At 45.7% G+C, this 17,901-nt stretch overlaps 1 protein-coding gene across 1 annotated transcript in view; it reads left to right on the top strand.

Annotated features, from left to right (window-relative positions):
- utp20 (UTP20 small subunit processome component) overlaps positions 1–17,869 on the top strand; it is a 35,530-nt gene extending 17,661 nt beyond the window's left edge. The window contains exons 27-61 of the mRNA XM_080757684.1: positions 345–553; positions 1,187–1,330; positions 1,507–1,586; positions 2,078–2,322; positions 2,575–2,719; positions 3,058–3,145; positions 3,469–3,612; positions 3,775–3,828; positions 3,943–4,095; positions 4,546–4,698; positions 5,143–5,283; positions 5,438–5,575; positions 5,711–5,853; positions 5,962–6,050; positions 6,228–6,640; positions 6,747–6,886; positions 7,058–7,214; positions 7,333–7,431; positions 8,092–8,259; positions 8,719–8,885; positions 9,948–10,095; positions 10,327–10,443; positions 10,620–10,790; positions 10,919–11,050; positions 11,883–11,993; positions 12,111–12,260; positions 12,879–13,061; positions 13,194–13,325; positions 13,925–14,057; positions 14,703–14,887; positions 15,270–15,341; positions 15,606–15,914; positions 16,407–16,533; positions 16,616–16,761; positions 16,891–17,869. Coding sequence (XP_080613810.1) covers positions 345–553; positions 1,187–1,330; positions 1,507–1,586; positions 2,078–2,322; positions 2,575–2,719; positions 3,058–3,145; positions 3,469–3,612; positions 3,775–3,828; positions 3,943–4,095; positions 4,546–4,698; positions 5,143–5,283; positions 5,438–5,575; positions 5,711–5,853; positions 5,962–6,050; positions 6,228–6,640; positions 6,747–6,886; positions 7,058–7,214; positions 7,333–7,431; positions 8,092–8,259; positions 8,719–8,885; positions 9,948–10,095; positions 10,327–10,443; positions 10,620–10,790; positions 10,919–11,050; positions 11,883–11,993; positions 12,111–12,260; positions 12,879–13,061; positions 13,194–13,325; positions 13,925–14,057; positions 14,703–14,887; positions 15,270–15,341; positions 15,606–15,914; positions 16,407–16,533; positions 16,616–16,761; positions 16,891–17,046 — 5,342 coding nt within the window. The 3' untranslated portion in view covers positions 17,047–17,869. The remainder of the gene's footprint in view (positions 1–344; positions 554–1,186; positions 1,331–1,506; positions 1,587–2,077; positions 2,323–2,574; positions 2,720–3,057; positions 3,146–3,468; positions 3,613–3,774; positions 3,829–3,942; positions 4,096–4,545; positions 4,699–5,142; positions 5,284–5,437; positions 5,576–5,710; positions 5,854–5,961; positions 6,051–6,227; positions 6,641–6,746; positions 6,887–7,057; positions 7,215–7,332; positions 7,432–8,091; positions 8,260–8,718; positions 8,886–9,947; positions 10,096–10,326; positions 10,444–10,619; positions 10,791–10,918; positions 11,051–11,882; positions 11,994–12,110; positions 12,261–12,878; positions 13,062–13,193; positions 13,326–13,924; positions 14,058–14,702; positions 14,888–15,269; positions 15,342–15,605; positions 15,915–16,406; positions 16,534–16,615; positions 16,762–16,890) is intronic.
- Positions 17,870–17,901: the final 32 nt, after the last annotated feature.

Here is a 17,901-nt window from a genome sequence, read left to right as displayed (position 1 = left end):
CGAGGCGCGGTGAGCTTTTAGATCATCTATTTTTGGCTAATGTTCCCCTCACTCCCTCAGAATCCTCTCAGATTGAGGAACCCCTGGCCTGTAGTTAACCCCCTAAGGGTCCTGGACCCCCTATTGAAGACCCCTGCTATAGAGTGGGGTGCACACCTGAGTGGACCTGGAAAGTATTTAAAGGATTACTCTTATGGTCCATTCACATCGGCTGCAACGCAATTTGTTTGAGCGACACAAGTCATTATTATGGCCGCCAGCCGATGCGTTTTTGGTGTGTGACACCAGCGTGCCACGAAACATAAATTAGCAGCATTTAACCTAACTGCCCCCTCCTCCCTCAGGTCCTTGTCTGCCTGCAGTGGAGAAGGCGGTGGCTGACATTGACCTGTCGGCGGTCCTGCCTCTGGGTCGCCAACACAGCCTTCTGAACATCGTCAACACAGTGATCCACAAACTAGGCCACCTCATCCACAGCCACCTGCCCAAAGTCCTGCAGATTCTGCTCTGCGTCACAGGCTCCGTGTGCAAGATTCTGGACAGCAGGGATCAGGTGATGACCGCCACTCACCGGTGTGCACATATACCCCACACATGCTCAGAGTGTAAATAATAAATATAGACCCTTACAGGTCCATTTCTATATGCATGATGGTTAGGTTGTGTATCCGTGGGGAGCCACACTTCAACGCACGCTTGTTCCGTGTGATTTCAAAGGTCACGTTCACAGATTGTACAAGCAGTAGGCTGGTGTTGTGAAGTGTGATTTTCAATGTGCGTTTTAAATCAATCTACCTTTTTGTGCACTTCAAAAACATTTTCAATCGACATTTAGTACGACAAATCATTCCTGTCCGTCAGTCAGTCCAGTGTGCCCAGGTGACACAGCTCAATTTACCAAGATTTTTTAAAAGATTTGTTTTGGGGCTTTTCATGCCTTTATTGATAGGGAACAGTATACAGACAGGAAAGGGGGAGAGATGGGGAGTGACACGCGGAAAAGGCTGTCGGGCTCGGGAGTCGAACCCGCGGCATGCCGTCCGGCTGGCTTGGCAGACTAGGTGTCCAGACGGTTGAGCTAACCGCCCGGGCCCCAAGTGCAGCTTTTAGAGGAGTGATCTGTCTTGCTGTCCTATACGTATTGAGAAAGGACCTTGTGTGTATCTTTGAATATCTCTCCATCCAGTTGAAGCCGGGTTGCATCAGTCCTCTGAAGAACCTGAGGCGTCTGGGCATCCTCAGGGTCCAGGAATTCTTCGATGGCTTCGTCCACTACAGCTTCGGTCCAGATGAACTGGACGCAGTGTTCACAGCTGTTGTCTGGCCTCAGGTAGGTGTCTCACTAAAATGTCACACACACACACACACAAAGGGCACCATGCTAGATCATGTGTGGTTGACATATACTGTATGTCTCATGTATTGTATCTATTTCGTTGTGTGTGTACAACAAGGTTTTGTATTTGAAATGCCATCCAAACCATTTGCTCATGTTTTCATCCCCAGGTGTGTCGTCTGCCAACAGAGAGTACCTACTCCCCCACGCCTCTCCTCAAACTGATCCATGTCTGGAGCAAGAATGCCAGGTGAGGAGCCACTTTAATTATATATAATATATGTATGTGTCACGCATGAATGCACCAAGATATCGACTTTACATTTTCCTCTTTTCATAAATGCTTTTATCACTGTCTGTCCCTGTCACTTTCTTCCTGCCTCCTAACTATTTTGTATGATGGTGTTGCGTGCTGAAAATAGCCGTTCTACAGAGCTTTCAAGATTGTCTGTGTTGCCACGCAACGTCTACGACGTGTCTGTAACAACATGACTCCATCCATATTTGGATTAGGTTTCAGCCCGTTCCGACTACCATTCACTTCCATTATAAGATTTAAATGTTTTCAATTTCATATTTGAGAACAAATGTACTACCTTGGCTTACTGGCAGCGTGGACAAGAACTTAGGCAGCTCATCAGTCCAGCTGTTTGTGAGATTAGACACAGACAGACAGGTGCGAAAACATAATTGGACATAATCAGGCGGCTTCATTTCTCTCTCCCCTGTCATGTCTTACAGGTATTTTCCCCTCCTGGCAAAGCAGAGAGCCGGTCAGGCAGAGTGTGACGTTCTCCTCAACGTCTTCGCACTCCTCGCTGCCAAGAATGCTTCCCATGCCACCGTTGCCATGGTGATGGACATAGCCGAGTCCCTAGTAACGGCGGCAGACTTTGTAGCCTCGGAGGGTGAGGAGGGTGAGGCTGAACTGATCGTCAATGGTTGCGTTTTCCCACAGCCTGCAGAGGGCGATCTCCACACAGCAGGTCAGTGAATGACCTGTCCAGATCACTGGACAGAAATGTTTAAAATGTTATTTAAAAAAAAATATATATATATATATTTAAAGAAAAAAGATACTAGTTTATCAGGCCGTGGCCCATGATTATCATGGCAAACCCGTGAATAGTGTTTGTGCCAAGTGCAGAATGCACGCATACACACACCCTACAGAGCCACAAAGCAAAAATAATATTGTTAATGTAGTTTGTTTGACAAAAATGTGGCGTCTCTCTCAGACATGTTGACTCAGGGCTCCAGACTGCTGCTGCCCCACATCTCCACCCTGCTCAACTACCTGAGTGGTGTCGTACGCAACACAGCACGACTGAAGAGGAAGAAGTTCAGAGTACAGGTGGCCAGGGAGCTCAACATCCTCTCCAAGTGAGTTTATGTGACCTGGTTTTTATAGTTTCAATGTACTAGATCATGTATTTTGTGATATTATGCTGTTGAGACTGATGCTAGGTTCTTGGTTTACCTACAGTATATGATCCTAGATTACTGAGGCACTGCATTTGATCATCTATGTGTTTACTTTGCTTACTGTAAATCGCTCTGATTAAAGAGGTGGAGGAAGGTTTCGGCCCGACAGCAACAAAACATTGTTTATTATACTGCATGTAAACTCTGAGGGAATCAGAATATTTTACTCTTTGCCAACCTGGTGTGCGGACTGGACATACAAACCGTGGTGATAATTATGAGATTTCTTTTTCCAGGATTAGTCGATTTGTGAGCGACAAGGAGCAGAGCTCGGTGCTCATCAACCTGTTGCTGCCATACCTCAGCAAAGGACACAACTCCCAGGTGCGACCCGCTGATTTGTCACTCCAGAATGTAATGTGTTTTGAGCTTTGCTGCTATTAGTACAGCAAACTAACGTATTGTTGTTTACATGCAGTAACAGTAACTTTGTAGTTAAGTCTTGAGATGAGTGAAACAAGAAACTATACTTTTAAGAATTACAGTTGTGCATTCCCAAGAGTTAAATGATGATTTGACTGACTGTGTAACAAAGTGGTCCTAATGTTTTATAGTATACTGCCATTGTACAGCTATGTCAATCAATGATTACCTGGTGTTTATGTGTGCTTATACGCAATAATATACTGTATGTGTGTGTACTATAGGAGACAGAGATCGACATCCTGGCTACAATCCAGAACCTACTGAGACAGTGTTTGGAGCCATCGACCTTGCTCAATCCTCTCGGCAAACTTTTCTCCACCATTCACGAAAAGCTGCCCAGACAGGCCCTCACTAGTGTCTTCCAGGTATGGGGCGCCGCAGACGCCACCATATTTTTTCACCTGCATCTTTTTTACTTTTATCATTGTCGTTATTATAGTGTTAAAATTGTTGATAGTATTTGTCTTTCTGTCTGTCAGTGTTTCTGTTATCAGTATAACATTGGCTACGTTTTTATTTCTTTACAGACTCTTTCAGACCTGGATCCCTCACTGGCATACATCACTGATGTTGTAGCCAAGGTGCGTCCGTTGATTCAACAAGAACATTTATAAACTCCCACTCCCACCTAATTTCTCTCTCAAACACAAATACACAAACACCACTAACTGTTTTGCTCCCTGTGTCCTCTCCAGTTGAACGCGTTTGACAGCCGACACTTAGACGAGATCTACTTTGACGTGCGTCTGCTCGCTTTCCAAGACGCCACCAAACGTATCAGAGAGATGCAGACGCTGGATATGAACTACATCAACACCATCATGCACAACTGCTTCCACACGTTTGAGGCAAGGAGGCACTTATGACCCCATTCCATTAAGCTCCTGGACATTTTTATACCTTATTTTTTCATAATTGGGAAAATTACTGTTTTTTGGTTAATGGAGAATGCTAACAGTATACAGCAATGTGCAGGAAAGCTGACTAAACTTAGTTGATCCCAAGGGCTATATAGTAGATCCTCTAGAATTTCCCTCGGTACACCACCTTGCACTGCATTGTAACGCCTCGTGATGATTTTTCACCTATTACAGTTTTTTTTATTTTTTTATTTTGCTACCTGAATGTTAAGAAGATAGCTTGCGGCTACGTTTCACTTGCGTTGTTGCATGGAGAATTGTAAAAATGCTAGTTTATGATGCAATAATAAAACATTTTTTTTTTAAATCCATGTTTCCTATATGTTTTCTTCCTTTAAACATGTTCTACATCTCTCCTGTCCTTCCGTCCCTCCATAGATTGGAGACATGTCTTTGGCAGACAATGCCACCCTGTGCTTGTCTGCGGTCATAGCCCAGCTGGTGGAGGCTGACGACGAGGAGGCCTACAAGAACATAGTGCAACACACCATCCTGGATGCTGTACGCAAGGGCCTCCACAGCAAGATGGAGGTAGGGGCGGAGACGCATACACACGGCATACAACACGTGCACGCAGACCCACACAGTATTACTGTCCGTGTTAACTGGAGCCTCACCTACAGCAGTGGCTGCACATAATAGTAGAATACCATACACATGTACAAAATTCCACAGACAGTTTATTCACCACAACACTGTAGATCAGTAGTCTCACGTTGCATCGCCTACCTATACATCTGGGGACTTCTACTGTAAAAGCAAGGTACCGTAGTTGCTGGAGCAGCAGCGAGAGAAGACGGTCACCGCAATATGCCCCTGGCCTGTAGACGTTGGACTGGTTCTTCTGCCGTTCTTTAGTTCTTCAGAGTTTTAGCAACAGAAGCTGTGAGAAGTGAAGTGTTTAGAGATTGATCTGTGAGTCTTAATAGATCAGATGTGTAATTGTTCTTTCTTCCTGCATTCTCCACCCCCCAGAGTGTGCAGCATGACTACACCACGGTCCTGGCCTGCCTGGTGAAGAACTTCCCCTCGAAGAAGGAGTTCAGAGAGCTTGTGCAGCTCACCAACTACACCGACCCCGAGTCTGACTTCTTTGAACACATGAAGCACATCCAGGTCAGTGGCAGGACCAGGAAAGGACTTCTTTACCGCATGACTGGGAGAGCAGTCACTTGAAAATCTTCTCAGTCTGATTCAATGATATTTCTTCAACTCGTTCCCATGGCATTAATGCTCTCTGCCGTGTCTTTCATTCCCCCACTTCGTGTAGATCCACCGGCGGGGTCGAGCGCTGAGGACACTGGCCAAGAAGCTGACGGAGGGCTCCGTGGTGATGACGCCACGCACCCTGCAGCACTACATCATGCCCTACGCCATGACGGCCCTGTTTGATGAAAAGATGCTCAAGGTGGGCCTTTCACACGCGCACACGTAATGTCACATCTTTGTGGCAAGAGAGACGTACTGTAGTGTGTGTGAAGTCATATTTCTGTGCCGGTGTGTGTGTGTGTGTGTGATTGATGAGCTCATACATCTTATGCAGCATGAAAGCGTGATCTCGGCGTCGGTGGAGGTTGTGGGCGCAGTGTGCCGAAGGCTGACCTGGTCCAAGTACCTCTTCTACATGCGACACTTCATCCACATCTTGCAGACGTCACAGGCGGTCGATCAGAAGCTGGCCGTCAGGTAGGGGCAACAAGAGGATGTGTCTGTGTAACACCTACAGTATAGTGAAATCCATATGGGTTATGGATACCTTTACTGACATTGCTTTCCCCTTCCTCTCTCCTCCAGTTTATTAGTCTCAGTCCTGGAGGCGTTCCATTTTGACCACCAGACACTTTCCAAAGAAATGGAGGCTGCCAGGGTCAGAGCCAAAGAGGGTGAGTGTTGCGTTTGAACGACATGAATCGAAAAAAGAGCAGGCCTACTGTCTTAATCATTTTTGTGAAAGACACAAAGCCGAAGTCTACACACCTCTCGCTCTCTCTTGTTTCTCACTGTCTCTCTCTCTGTTTCTGTCCCTCACTCTCTCTCTCTCTCTCTCTCTTTCTCTCTAGCTGCGATAGGGAGTGTCACAGTTGATGGAGAGGAGGAGGACAAGGAGGGGGACGAGGTGCCAGCCCTCCGACTGGATGGAGAGGAGGAGGAGGGGGACGAGGTGCCAGCCCTCCGACTGGATGGAGAGGAGGAGGAGGGGGATGAGGTGCCAGCCCTCAGACTGGAGGAGAGCGGTGGCGAGGAGGAGGAAGCCATGGAAACAAACACTGCCACCGAGGCAGGAAAGGAGGACGCCAATTCCAGAGAGAATGCCGGCGGTGACCCTAAAGCCAAGGGGTCGGGTTCCGAGGAGCCGGCACTGCCCAGTGGCCTGCCTCAGAGTGAAGAGGAGCTGAACCATCTCATAGCCTCCATCCACAAGACCGTCAACGACAGCGTCCTGCCCCGCCTGTCTAAGTGTCTCACCGCCAAGGTACTTCATTCACCCTTCATTCACCCTTCACTGGATCTTAGAGTGGAGACAAAAGACTAATCTGTGTATGTGTGCTACGGTCATGTCTCTGTGTGGTGAATCTTAGGTGAAGCGAGATGAGGAGCACAAGGCGGTGAAGTCCAAGGACGTAAAGGACGAGGAAGTGAGCCGCGTACCCATCGCCTTTGCCATGATCAAACTGATGCAGACTCTACCTCCAAACATCATGGAGGCCAACCTGCCCGGGTACGCTCTTTACTGTTCAGTTTGTTCCATTGTTGTTCCACACACAGTTACAATAGAATTAGAGTCCGTTTGGTTGTACTGTACACTCTCAGAGTTAAGTCTTCGACATTGATGAAGACCTACTGTAGGTTTTATAAAACATTGCCGTGTGTGTGTGTGTGTGTGGTCCAGGATCTTGCTCAAGGTGTGCGTGCTTCTGAGAAACAAATTCCAGGAGATCCGTGACGTGGCGAGGAACACGCTGATAAAGATCATGGAGACGCTGGGCATCAAGTACTTCCACTACCTGCTGAAAGAGATGAATACCGTCCTGGTCAAAGGCTACCAGGTGGGAACAACACACACACACACACACACACACACACACACACACACAGAGAATCTCTACGACTCCTTGGTACTGATTCTGACTCTGTCTGTCTTTCTGTCTGTCCGTCCGTCTGTAGTGCCATGTGCTGACCTTCACAGTCTACCAATTGCTGATGGTTCTCAGTCCAACACTGAAGTGTGGAGAACTGGACCCATGCATGGACATGCTCATACAAGTGAGAACATCTTTTTTTTCTTGTTTTTTTTAATGTAAAACTGTTGGGGATATGTCTAGCTAAACACGTGCACCCCAAAACAGTCACATGCAAATTAGTTTGCATGTTGCATGCTTGTTCTGAAGAGTTCAGAAGCGTTTAAAAACAGATTTGCTCTAAACTGGTCTCGGGCCAATGAAAAACTAGTAATTGCAATTTAACACCACAATAATTTGGAAAGAATTTTAAGCGTTTTGTCGGTGTCGGTACCTCATGTGTAAACTACTAATGCACCCTGAAGTTCTCCTGGTCAAAAGAGGCACTGCAACACCTTTTAGACAAACCTACAGAGGTTTGTTTTCTACTCTGCTCCTTTGTTTTATAATATAAAAAACACTGTCACACAGTCCTCAGTTTTAGGACATTGGAACAGTGATGTGTTACAAACTTGAAATAAATATTGGGCAAAGAAAACCAGAGTGTCATATCATTCAGCCCCCATCTTAAACCTTGTAGATTCAGTGACATTTCACAAGAACGGCCAACTAATGACCCACGATCCTAATCATTTTATCTATCGAGTACTGATACAGTTCAAACATTTCACTTTCCCCTTTCATTCATCTTCCTACGTTTTTCCCCGCTCCTCTCCTCTCCTATTCCCCTGTGTCTTTGGTCTAGATGTTCAACAATGAGCTGTTTGGGCCCGTGGCTGAGGAGAAGGAGGTGAAGGGGATCGCCTCCAAGTCTATGGAGGCGCGCCACAGCAAAAGCATGGACTCGTATGAGCTGGTGGCAAAGTACTGTGGCAAGGACCGTGTCACCCAGCTCATACTGCCACTGAAAGAGGTGGGCAACATGAGTAGGCCTTTGCTAGTTAAATGGTGTATAAACCGTGGATTTGCATTTCCTTTCAATTGATTATAATTATTCACACAGAGGCCATTTTGTGCTTACAGTATGTGTTAAAATGGCAGATGTGAATAAGGTTAATTCCAGATTGTTATGGGTACTAGTCATTTTGTGTTAACCCATTAAATCTGGAAAAGCATCAGTGACAGTCATTTTTGATTTTTGCGTTGGCTATTCAAAAATAGCAGATCTACAAGCTCACACTGAATAGTGATGCTATTTAAAATAAAAAATAAAATAAAATAAGTGTTTGAGAAATCTTGAAATAGAATTGCCCTCAGGTCTTAATAGCTTGTGGGAAATGAATAAGACATTTTTTACCCAACTGCCTCTGTCCTCCACCTTTCTCTCCCTCTTTCCGTCTTCCTCTCATTCACACGGTTCTCTCTCGCCCAGATCCTGGAGGGTTCCTGCAGTCTGAAGGTGTGTCGCCGGGTGGCCGCGGTGCTGAGGCGGCTCGTCCTGGGCTTCCTCTCCAACGGCGACATGGGCCACCGGGAGCTCCTGCTGCTGGCCCATGGCCTGGTCAGCCAGAGCCTGCCACTAATCACCAAGAGCGACAAGTACGGAAGGACACAGAGACACAAATACATAGACGCAGGCATACACATATTAGACAAAAGAGATAAGAGCGACCGGTACGGAAGGACACAGAGGCACAAACACATAGACGCAGGCATACACATACACATATATTAGACAAGATTCTATCTACCGGTAGTGCACAGGAAGGGAGGTGCACGGATGTGCACAGACACACATACATGTCTGTATATAGACTAGAAAACCAAGAAGACTCACCACCAATCCCAATAAAGCGCTGCAGTTCCGCCCCTGACGAGGGCCCAGGAAATAATGCCCCGTTCGTTTTCCCCATAGACTTTTCAAAAAGTATTTATTTAAAGACGTTTACGGCGCGGACTACGCCAACTCTTGTTGTGACAAATCATGACGATAAACACAATGTTTTGGGCCGATCAAATAATTAGTAAGAAGAAAAAAAGGCAGGGTACAACACTCTTTCTTTAGTTTTTCTTCTTACTAATTATTTGATCGGACCAAAACGTTGTGTTTATTGTCATGATTTGTCACAACAAGAGTTGGCGTTGTCCGCGGCCTAAACGTCTTTTAATGAATACTTTTTGAAACGTCTATGGGGAAAATGAATGGGGAATTATTTCCTGGGCCCTCGTGGTTCTGAAAGGGGGCGGGACTGCGGCGCTCTATACTTGCCCCCTACCTGTACTTTTGTAGTGACCTTGAGACTGTAGTGTCCTATGGAACGAAGCCATAGGGGATAGTGTTTGAAATGGACACTTCTCAACTTCACCCCTCTTTTCTCCCTAGTGGGTGTTTGGAATGCTACAAAAAAGTAATAAACTATTAGAATCTACTATTAATGCTAACAAGACTTAATTGAATCAGAAATAGCTCGTAGTTGCATTATCACATTTCAAACATAAAGAAGAAAGATAAATATGTACACTTAATTAAAATAACATTAAAATAACATTGGGATTGGCCTTTACAAACACTTGCATGATGCAAGACTTGATAAGCTACATGTACACGTCAGCAACATTATGTACCATGTCTGACACGTTGTACTGTTTGCATGTGAACAGAGACAAGGCATCGGTCCAGCCTCCCCCTGACCCCCGGCTGCCCCCTCCCAGCTGCCTGCTCCTGCCCCCCACCCCGAAGAGAGGGGGGAGGAAGGCTGCAGTTAATAGATGTTCCAACATGCACATCCTGGTGGACGCCGGGCTCAAGGTGAGGACCAAAGCTGGTGGCAATGCATCTCCATCCATTAAATGGCACTTCTCATGAACGTGAATTTAACGTTATGTTGCTATATAAAATAAAATAGTTTGACTTCTTCAGTGCTTATTTGTCTTGCTTCTTCTTCAAAGACTGTTCAAATGGACAATATAATATATTAGACTTGGTGCTATAAGGCTGTATTTTGTATTGACTACTATGTGGAAACCTTTTCACTCCCAGCTGCTCCACATGAGTCTGAAGAACGCCAAGGTGAACTCCTCTGAGGACTGCGCTCTGGAAATGTTGGACCCATTCATAACGTTGCTACTCGACTGCCTCAACTCCATGCATGTCAAGGTGTGTGTACTGTGTATGCGTTTGCACGTGCCTCCTGCTTTTTTGGTCTTTGTGCACAGATGTGCACAGCCTAGAATTAGGGAGGGAGGCCACCCCTGAGTTGTATGGAATTGTATTGTTGTGGTCGCCTCCTTTGGTAATTCCACCATGGTGCCGTCTCCCTCCCTCCCTTGCAGGTGACCACTGAGGCTCTGGTGGGGTTCATCTGGCTGCTCAAGTTCCCCCTGCCAGCCATAGAGAAGAGTGCGGACCAGCTGAGCAGGCAGCTGTTTGTCCTTCTGAAGGACTACTCAAAGGCGGGCGCTGCCAAAGGAGAGAACTACCACCTGGTGCAGAACTGCTTTAAGGTAGCCATACTCCCACTGGAATGTATCGCTATGTACATAGCAAAGAAAAGGCATACTTTAACTGAGAGAGTCTTAAGTTTCAAATGGTTAATGCTCTCTCTCTCTCTCTCTCTCTCTCTCTCTCTCAGACTATAACCGTAATTGTGAAGAACGTGAAGAACAGCAAGATCTCTGAGACACAGCTGCAGGTGCTGCTGGGGTATGCAGAGGAGGACATCTATGATCACTCTCGCCAGGCCACCGCCTTCGGCCTGCTAAGGGTATGCCAAAGAAACAGTGCTACATTTTGCTTAAAATATGTCTACTTTGCTAGTAGACATATTTTGTGTGCATGCCAACAGTGACAATCAAAGGCCAGTGCTTTCCTAGACACATTTTTAGCCTCCAAGCTACGAGTGTGCAGTTTCTCCTGCGAATTATCACATTCTCTTCAGTACTCATAGATTTAACCCATGTAGACCTTGAACACATATACGTTCTTATATCTTTCAAGCAGAGGAATTACCAGCACTCAAAGAAATATTCTTCAGGTAAAACATCAGGTTTAATTGAATTAGGCACAGGGCAGCATACAGAAAATGAACCCATTCCGTCTCACAGTCCTATTCGCACGCTACAGAAACAGGCCTGAACTATGGGCCTCATAGTGACTTACTGTATGTCACTGTGTGTCCTCAATGAGCTGTATATTTATGTAGTTTAACTAGTTTCACAGTGTAAATTGAGTTTCTGAAGGACACCAATACATTACTAGAGACAGCTAGCCATAATGTGTGTGTGTGTGTGTGTGTGTGTGTGTGTGTGTGTGTGTGTGTGTGTGTGTGTGTGTGTGTGTGTGTGTGTGTGTGTGTGTGTGTGTGTGTGTGTGTGTGTGTGTGTGTGTGTGTGTGTGTGTGTGTGTGTGTGTGTGTGTGTGTGTGTGTGTGTGTGTGTGTGTGTGTGTGTGTGTGTGTGTGTGTGTGTGTGTGTGTGTGTGTGTGTGTGTGTGTGTGTGTGTGTGTGTGTGTGTGTGTGTGTGTGTGTGTGTGTGTGTGTGTGTGTGTGTGTGTGTGTGTGTGTGTGTGTGTGTGTGCGTGCGTGCGTGCGTTTCAGGCGATTCTGTCCAGGAAACTCATTGTTCCAGAGATGGAAGCTGTGATGAAGAAAGTGGCCAACCTGTCAGTCACAGGCATCAACGCCATGATCCGAGTCCGCTGTCGACAGGTCCATTTTCCATCTGTCACTCTCTACCGTATACAAACTAGCAAGGCAGAAACTCCTCGTCTTTCAATGTCCCTGTGTGCATGTCAAATACTTTGATGTGTATTTGTGTTTGAACAGCTCTATATGAAGTACCTGTTGGACTACCCGCTGGGGAAGAAGCTGAGGGTTCACCTGGACTTTGTGGTGTCCCAGCTGAGCTATGAACACGACACCGGGAGGGAGTCTACCCTGGAGATGTTGGCTTATATCTTCCAGGTCTTTCCTCAGGTAGAGGGACAACAATCTCTTTATTATGGGGTGTTTTAAAAGTCTTGATGGTAGCGCAAACTAGAAATGCACAGAGAGAGAGAGGCTACATATAATGCTGTGTACAAGCATCACGCTGAACTTTGAGTGTATGCTACTGGTATGACTTTGATCTTTGACCGATGTAAAACCCTGCCCACAACAAACAGCCACCGGCTATTACAGTACACACATTTGGTTGCTTGGTGTGGATGTAATTTCACCCGTAACCCCTTAAGCCCTCTAAACATCGAAGTACGACGAATAGTGGAAAAAAGCCAATCTACAAGTTCACAATGAAGCAATTAAAAAAAGATCACCTGTGTGAACTGAGCAGTGCAACTATACTTTTATTGTGATTGTTACTGTACTGTACTGTACCGTACCGTACTGTTTTATTTTTAGTTTACTTTCATTGTTATAGTTATAGTGCTCAGTGTGAAAGGCCCTTCAGGCTGCTCAACAGGGCCATTTGGTCACCAAAAACAGTTGAAAGTGGGTAAAATATGCTTAAAAAACTCTTTCTTTCATGCTTGAGTTCTTGTTGTATGCTGAACGAGGATGACATTAATCCTGAGCTGTGTGTTTTCTCCCCCACAGGACCTGTTGCTGGAGCACAGCGGCCTGTTCTTCGCTCCACTGGCCCTGCAAATGGTGAACGACAACTCTGAGAAATGTAAGAAAATGGCCGCCTTGTCCATCAAGGGCTTACTGGAGAAGCTGGACCTGAACCACCAGAACACCCTGTTCGCCCTTGTCATGACCTGGCTGGCTGCAGAAAAGGCAAGTAGACAGATTTACCCACTTTCTACCAGGTGTCCCTATTTTGTCGGGAGACGGAGTATGTATACTGTATAGTATATAAGTGTTTAAAACAAAGCACTAACACCTGGTGTTTCCCTTTCCCACCACCAGGTCAACCTGCGGCGTCTCGGGGCTCAGGTATGTGGGCTGTTTGTGGAGGTGGAGCGAGAGAACTTTGCCCGTCGACTGGATGACCTGCTGCCACTCATAGAGAAAGAGATTCACCCAGACAACTATGAGGAGGTAAGCCTTTCACGTCTGTCTTTTAATAGCTACTAGTTTAGTTTAGTCAGATGTAGCCGGGCCGGAGCTGAGTGATGTGTTCATTAACCTGTAAGGGTCTATTGAGGACGATTCTTAAAAAAAACCTTGACAGTTTTCTGAAAATGTTTCTGAGTCAGTGGTGCTCAACCTTTTTTCAAGGACCCCCAGAATTATCTGTATTTGGCCGCAGACCCCCACGTGAAAATATGTTGTTCCAGGGACACCCCAGATGCAAATATGTTAGTTCAAAACGTTCACTGTGAAAGAATATATATTCAAAGATTTGCGCCACATTTTCACAATTAAAAAACAATAGCAGATCTACAAGCTCGTAGCGCGGCACTCAGTGCGACGCTATGAGCTTGTAGATCTGCTATTTTTCAAGAAATTTCAACAGCTAAAGTATAACATAATGCTTAAAACACCAAAAGAGGGTTCCCGTCCCAAATGGGTTAAAATAAATTAACACTGTTTTTTTTGTGTACTTGTTAAAGTGTACTCTGAAATACTGAGCTACACGTGATGATGTTAGCGGTTGTTGTTCTGCATTGTCTCATCTCTCCCTGTCTGTCTTCCAGATAGAGGAGGAGGATGACGAGAAGGGAGCCGACCGCTTATTGTTCAGCTTCCTGACTCTCATCACCAAGCTGGTCAAACACTGCCACCTGCTGGAACTTACCAAACCTAATGACACGCTACACAGCATCTGGGGTAAGACACAAACACACACACACACACAGGTGGGGCACATGGCGGGGCACATGTGTGCTATGCATATGGTATGGTGTGTGCTAGCAGCAGCCACCACCAGGCCCCGCCAAACTTTGTTCAACTCAAATGTCATTGCATCTCTGTATGTGTTAATAATTTTATTTTACAGACGGCATGGGCCGTGTGCCCCCCTTGCCTCTGGGCCCCCACGCAGTCGCATTGTCTGCGTTGCGCTAGTAACACCCCTGCACACGTATACTGTCATGCACACAACACATTACCCGTAAATTCCACATTTTTGTGTCGCATACGTTTCATGTAATGATGTAACCACCTGTCTTCACAGTCTTCTCTCCTATACTAAAGTAACCATTTCATATGAGCTTAACTGGCTATTCTGATCTCATATCTACTGCTCACTTTATTATTGCTAACATGACAGAGCAGCAAATACACAGTAAAAGAAAAAGGAATCACAGAGAGGGAACCTGATGGCTCACAGCTGACTGGATTTCGAATCCAACCTGCGGCTCGAAAACACACACACACACACACACACACACACACACACACACACACACACACACACACACACACACACACACAGGCACAAAGAGGCCTACTCAAACATGTCTCGACCCGCAGGACACATCGAGTCTCACCTGCGCTACCCTCACTGCTGGGTGTGGCTGACAGCCTCTCAGCTGTTTGGACAGCTGTTTGCAGCCCACCAGCCAGAGCAGCTGCACAAGGTCTGGACAGCAGAGGGAGACAAAGCTGCATCTCAGCCTGCAGCCACAGCGTTCATCACCACTAACTTGGACAAGAAGGTAAAGACTACTGACCTAGTCCTCCCCGTACATTTCGATATTAATTGGTGGATCTGTAGTCATTGGAAAGTAATAGACGGAGGAAGGGCTCGCTACTCACTTTTAAATGCTCCAAACTTTATTCACATCAGCAGCAAACATTGTTTGCTTGGCAGCTGCTGTCGGGAATAATAAAGTCTTTGTCTTTGAATATTATTGGAAATTAATACTGTGGTACGTGAGGTACAAATCCAGGAATATTTGAGTGGATCCATAAGCTTTTTAGTTTTTGGTACAATAATTGTTTATTCTCTGAGTCTGCCTTCATTGACCTTATTCGTGCTTATATTTTTCTTCCGTCCTTCCATTCTCCCTTCCTTCCGTCCCTCTTCCATTCCTGTAGATGAGAGAGATGGTGCTGTCTCTCTGCCGCCAGCTTCAGTCCAAGTTCCTGGACACACCGTCTGGAGAGCAGGTACACAAACCCTCCCGGACCAATATCTGCACACGTCAACAACAACCTTAAAATCATTCCGACCTTGTATTCCTAAGCCCTGTATACTTTTGTCATATGGCGAAAAGTTTAAATAGACTATCTTGAATCTACAAGCTTGTACTGTAGATCTGCTGTTTTGGAACATTTGTTTATATTTTGTACGTACACCTGATTGGGGTTAATAACTGTTACACAGTTCCAGATTGTGGTTTGATTGACAACTGTGCCGTATCTCTCCCACAGGTGATCAAGAACCTGCTGTTCATCGCCAAGGTGATTTACCTCATTTCCCCAGAGTCTGACATTACTGCCGCTCAAGAAGCCATGGAGGAGGAGGCGGAGCATAAGGAGAACGGAGAAGGGGCCAAAGAAGAAGAAGAAGATGAAAATGGTGATGATGACGGTGGTGGTGAGGAGACGGAGGAGAAAGGGGCTGAAGAGGAGGAAGAGGATGACAAGGAGGACCGGCCTCCCTCGCTCCTCTGGCTGATGAATAAGCTGTCACTGTTGGCCAAGAGGGAGGCAGCCGACACTCCCAAAGTTCCCCTGAAGGTACGCATGTAACCAACAAACACACATACTGTACATACAAACCAGGGGTGAGACGACTACCAAATGACTACAGTATACTGAGTGTATTGATATCTAGAAATAGCAGGTAACTTGATTTAAGAGATAAAATATAGATATAGATTTTCACCTGGCCATGGCTTTGTAGGACACGTTCAATCTAGAAATTGATCTATTAGTCTGTCTGTCTGTTTGTCCGGGGCTTGTCTCACAAACCGCTGTACCAATTATTGGTATTGCTATTGTCTTTTGCACGCTGCCAATAGACCATGGAAAGATTTAATCTTTTAATGGAAGTCAATGGTTCCCAAATATTGAATCATACATGGTAGATATGTCATAGAATGGACACATGTGACACAGGTCCGAGATCCACATGAAATCCATGGCAATATTAGACCCCATCCTGTTTTTAATTTTAAAGTTGATAGTATGCCATCCTGTTCTTCTTAACACTTGCCATCCCTCCTGTAGAGATCGTGCGTATTTAAATTCCTGGGGGCCATAGCCATGGACCTGGGGAAGGATAGTCTGGGTCCATATCTGACCACCATCATCTCTCCACTGTACAGAGAGCTGGACAGCACCTACGCTGATCAAGGTAACTGAGTGTACAGTTCTATCCTGAAACGGCATTTTGATTCCCCTGTCACGTTGAACTTTGACCATGTGTCTCTCTACAGACCCCACTTTGAAGAACCTGGCCCAGGAGCTGATCGAGCTGATGAAGAAACAGGTGGGGATAGAGACCTTCTCTATGGCTTACTCTGCCGTGCAAAAGGAGTTCTCACAGAGACGCGCAGCACGCAAACGACACAGAGCCAAGCAGGTATGTACACACGCGTGCACACACACACACACGCGCAAAATACAAAGCGAAGTTCAACCACACCATTATCTTTGCATCGGCACAACCCTAATGCACAGTCCTCTGTTCTGTGCCATTTCCTCCTCCCAGGCGGTGGCGAACCCTGACATTGCAGCCAAAAAGAAGATGAAGAAGCATAAGAACAAGATAGAAGCCAAGAAGAGGAAGATTGAGTTCCTCCGGCCCGGCTACAAAGCCAAAAGGCACAGGGGTAACGCCCTCAAAGATCTAGCCATGGTGCAGTGAACACTGAACAGACAGGTACACTTGAAGATGGAGATGCAAGAAGGGCCGTCGTACGACGACGATAGCTACACGTTATCGTCATACCACTGTAGTATGACAAAGTATACATCAGACTTAAATGAAGGCTGTTACATGGGCAAGCAAAGTCTATTGTGTAGCGGTTACAGACTCTGCCATGTACCGAAACACAGGGCCAATGTGATGCCTGACAACGTGTCTATTCATGTGTTGTCCTGGTGGAAGTATTCTACCCTCTGGATATTATGATCAACAACACAGTGGTTCAAATGTCAACTAGGAGGGGGGTTTTCTCAGTCTGCCGGGATTTGACAGTATGGTGAGTTCGTGACCGGTTCTGCTCAATTTTCATTAAGAAATAGTCATGATTATAGGTCTGAAATCTGTAGTATTGGTGAGCTTATACTGTGGAACCATAAATTACAACTGAAAATATTTCTAATACACCTAATTCCAGTGAATACTATGCATTTTGTACCCTCTAGAAATGATGCTGATCTCTTTATCGCTTGACATAGAGCTGCAGTTATATTTGAAAGTCTTTAATATCTGTGCAGTAAAACTGACTAGTGTAAATGGAACAATGTCCTGTGTATTACGGGTGACACTCATACTGTGCAGAGAATTGGAGATCTAAAACGGCAATGTCGTCTTTGCGTTCCCCTGTGGAGGCCTGTATACAGAATAGCTGAGGTTTATATATATAAAGAGTGTGCAGTTAAATGTACAACTTTTTTTTTTATTAAAATAATCATTGTCAGTATAACAGTGTTGTTGGACCATGGCGCTATTCAGTTAGCCACTTAAGCGGTTAGTACTTGTGTGACACAAGGACAA

This window comes from Protomyctophum bolini (genome assembly GCF_963924005.1).
Source record: "Protomyctophum bolini genome assembly, chromosome: 23".
NCBI lineage: Eukaryota > Metazoa > Chordata > Actinopteri > Myctophiformes > Myctophidae > Protomyctophum > Protomyctophum bolini.
This window is presented reverse-complemented; position numbering and strand designations above follow the sequence as displayed.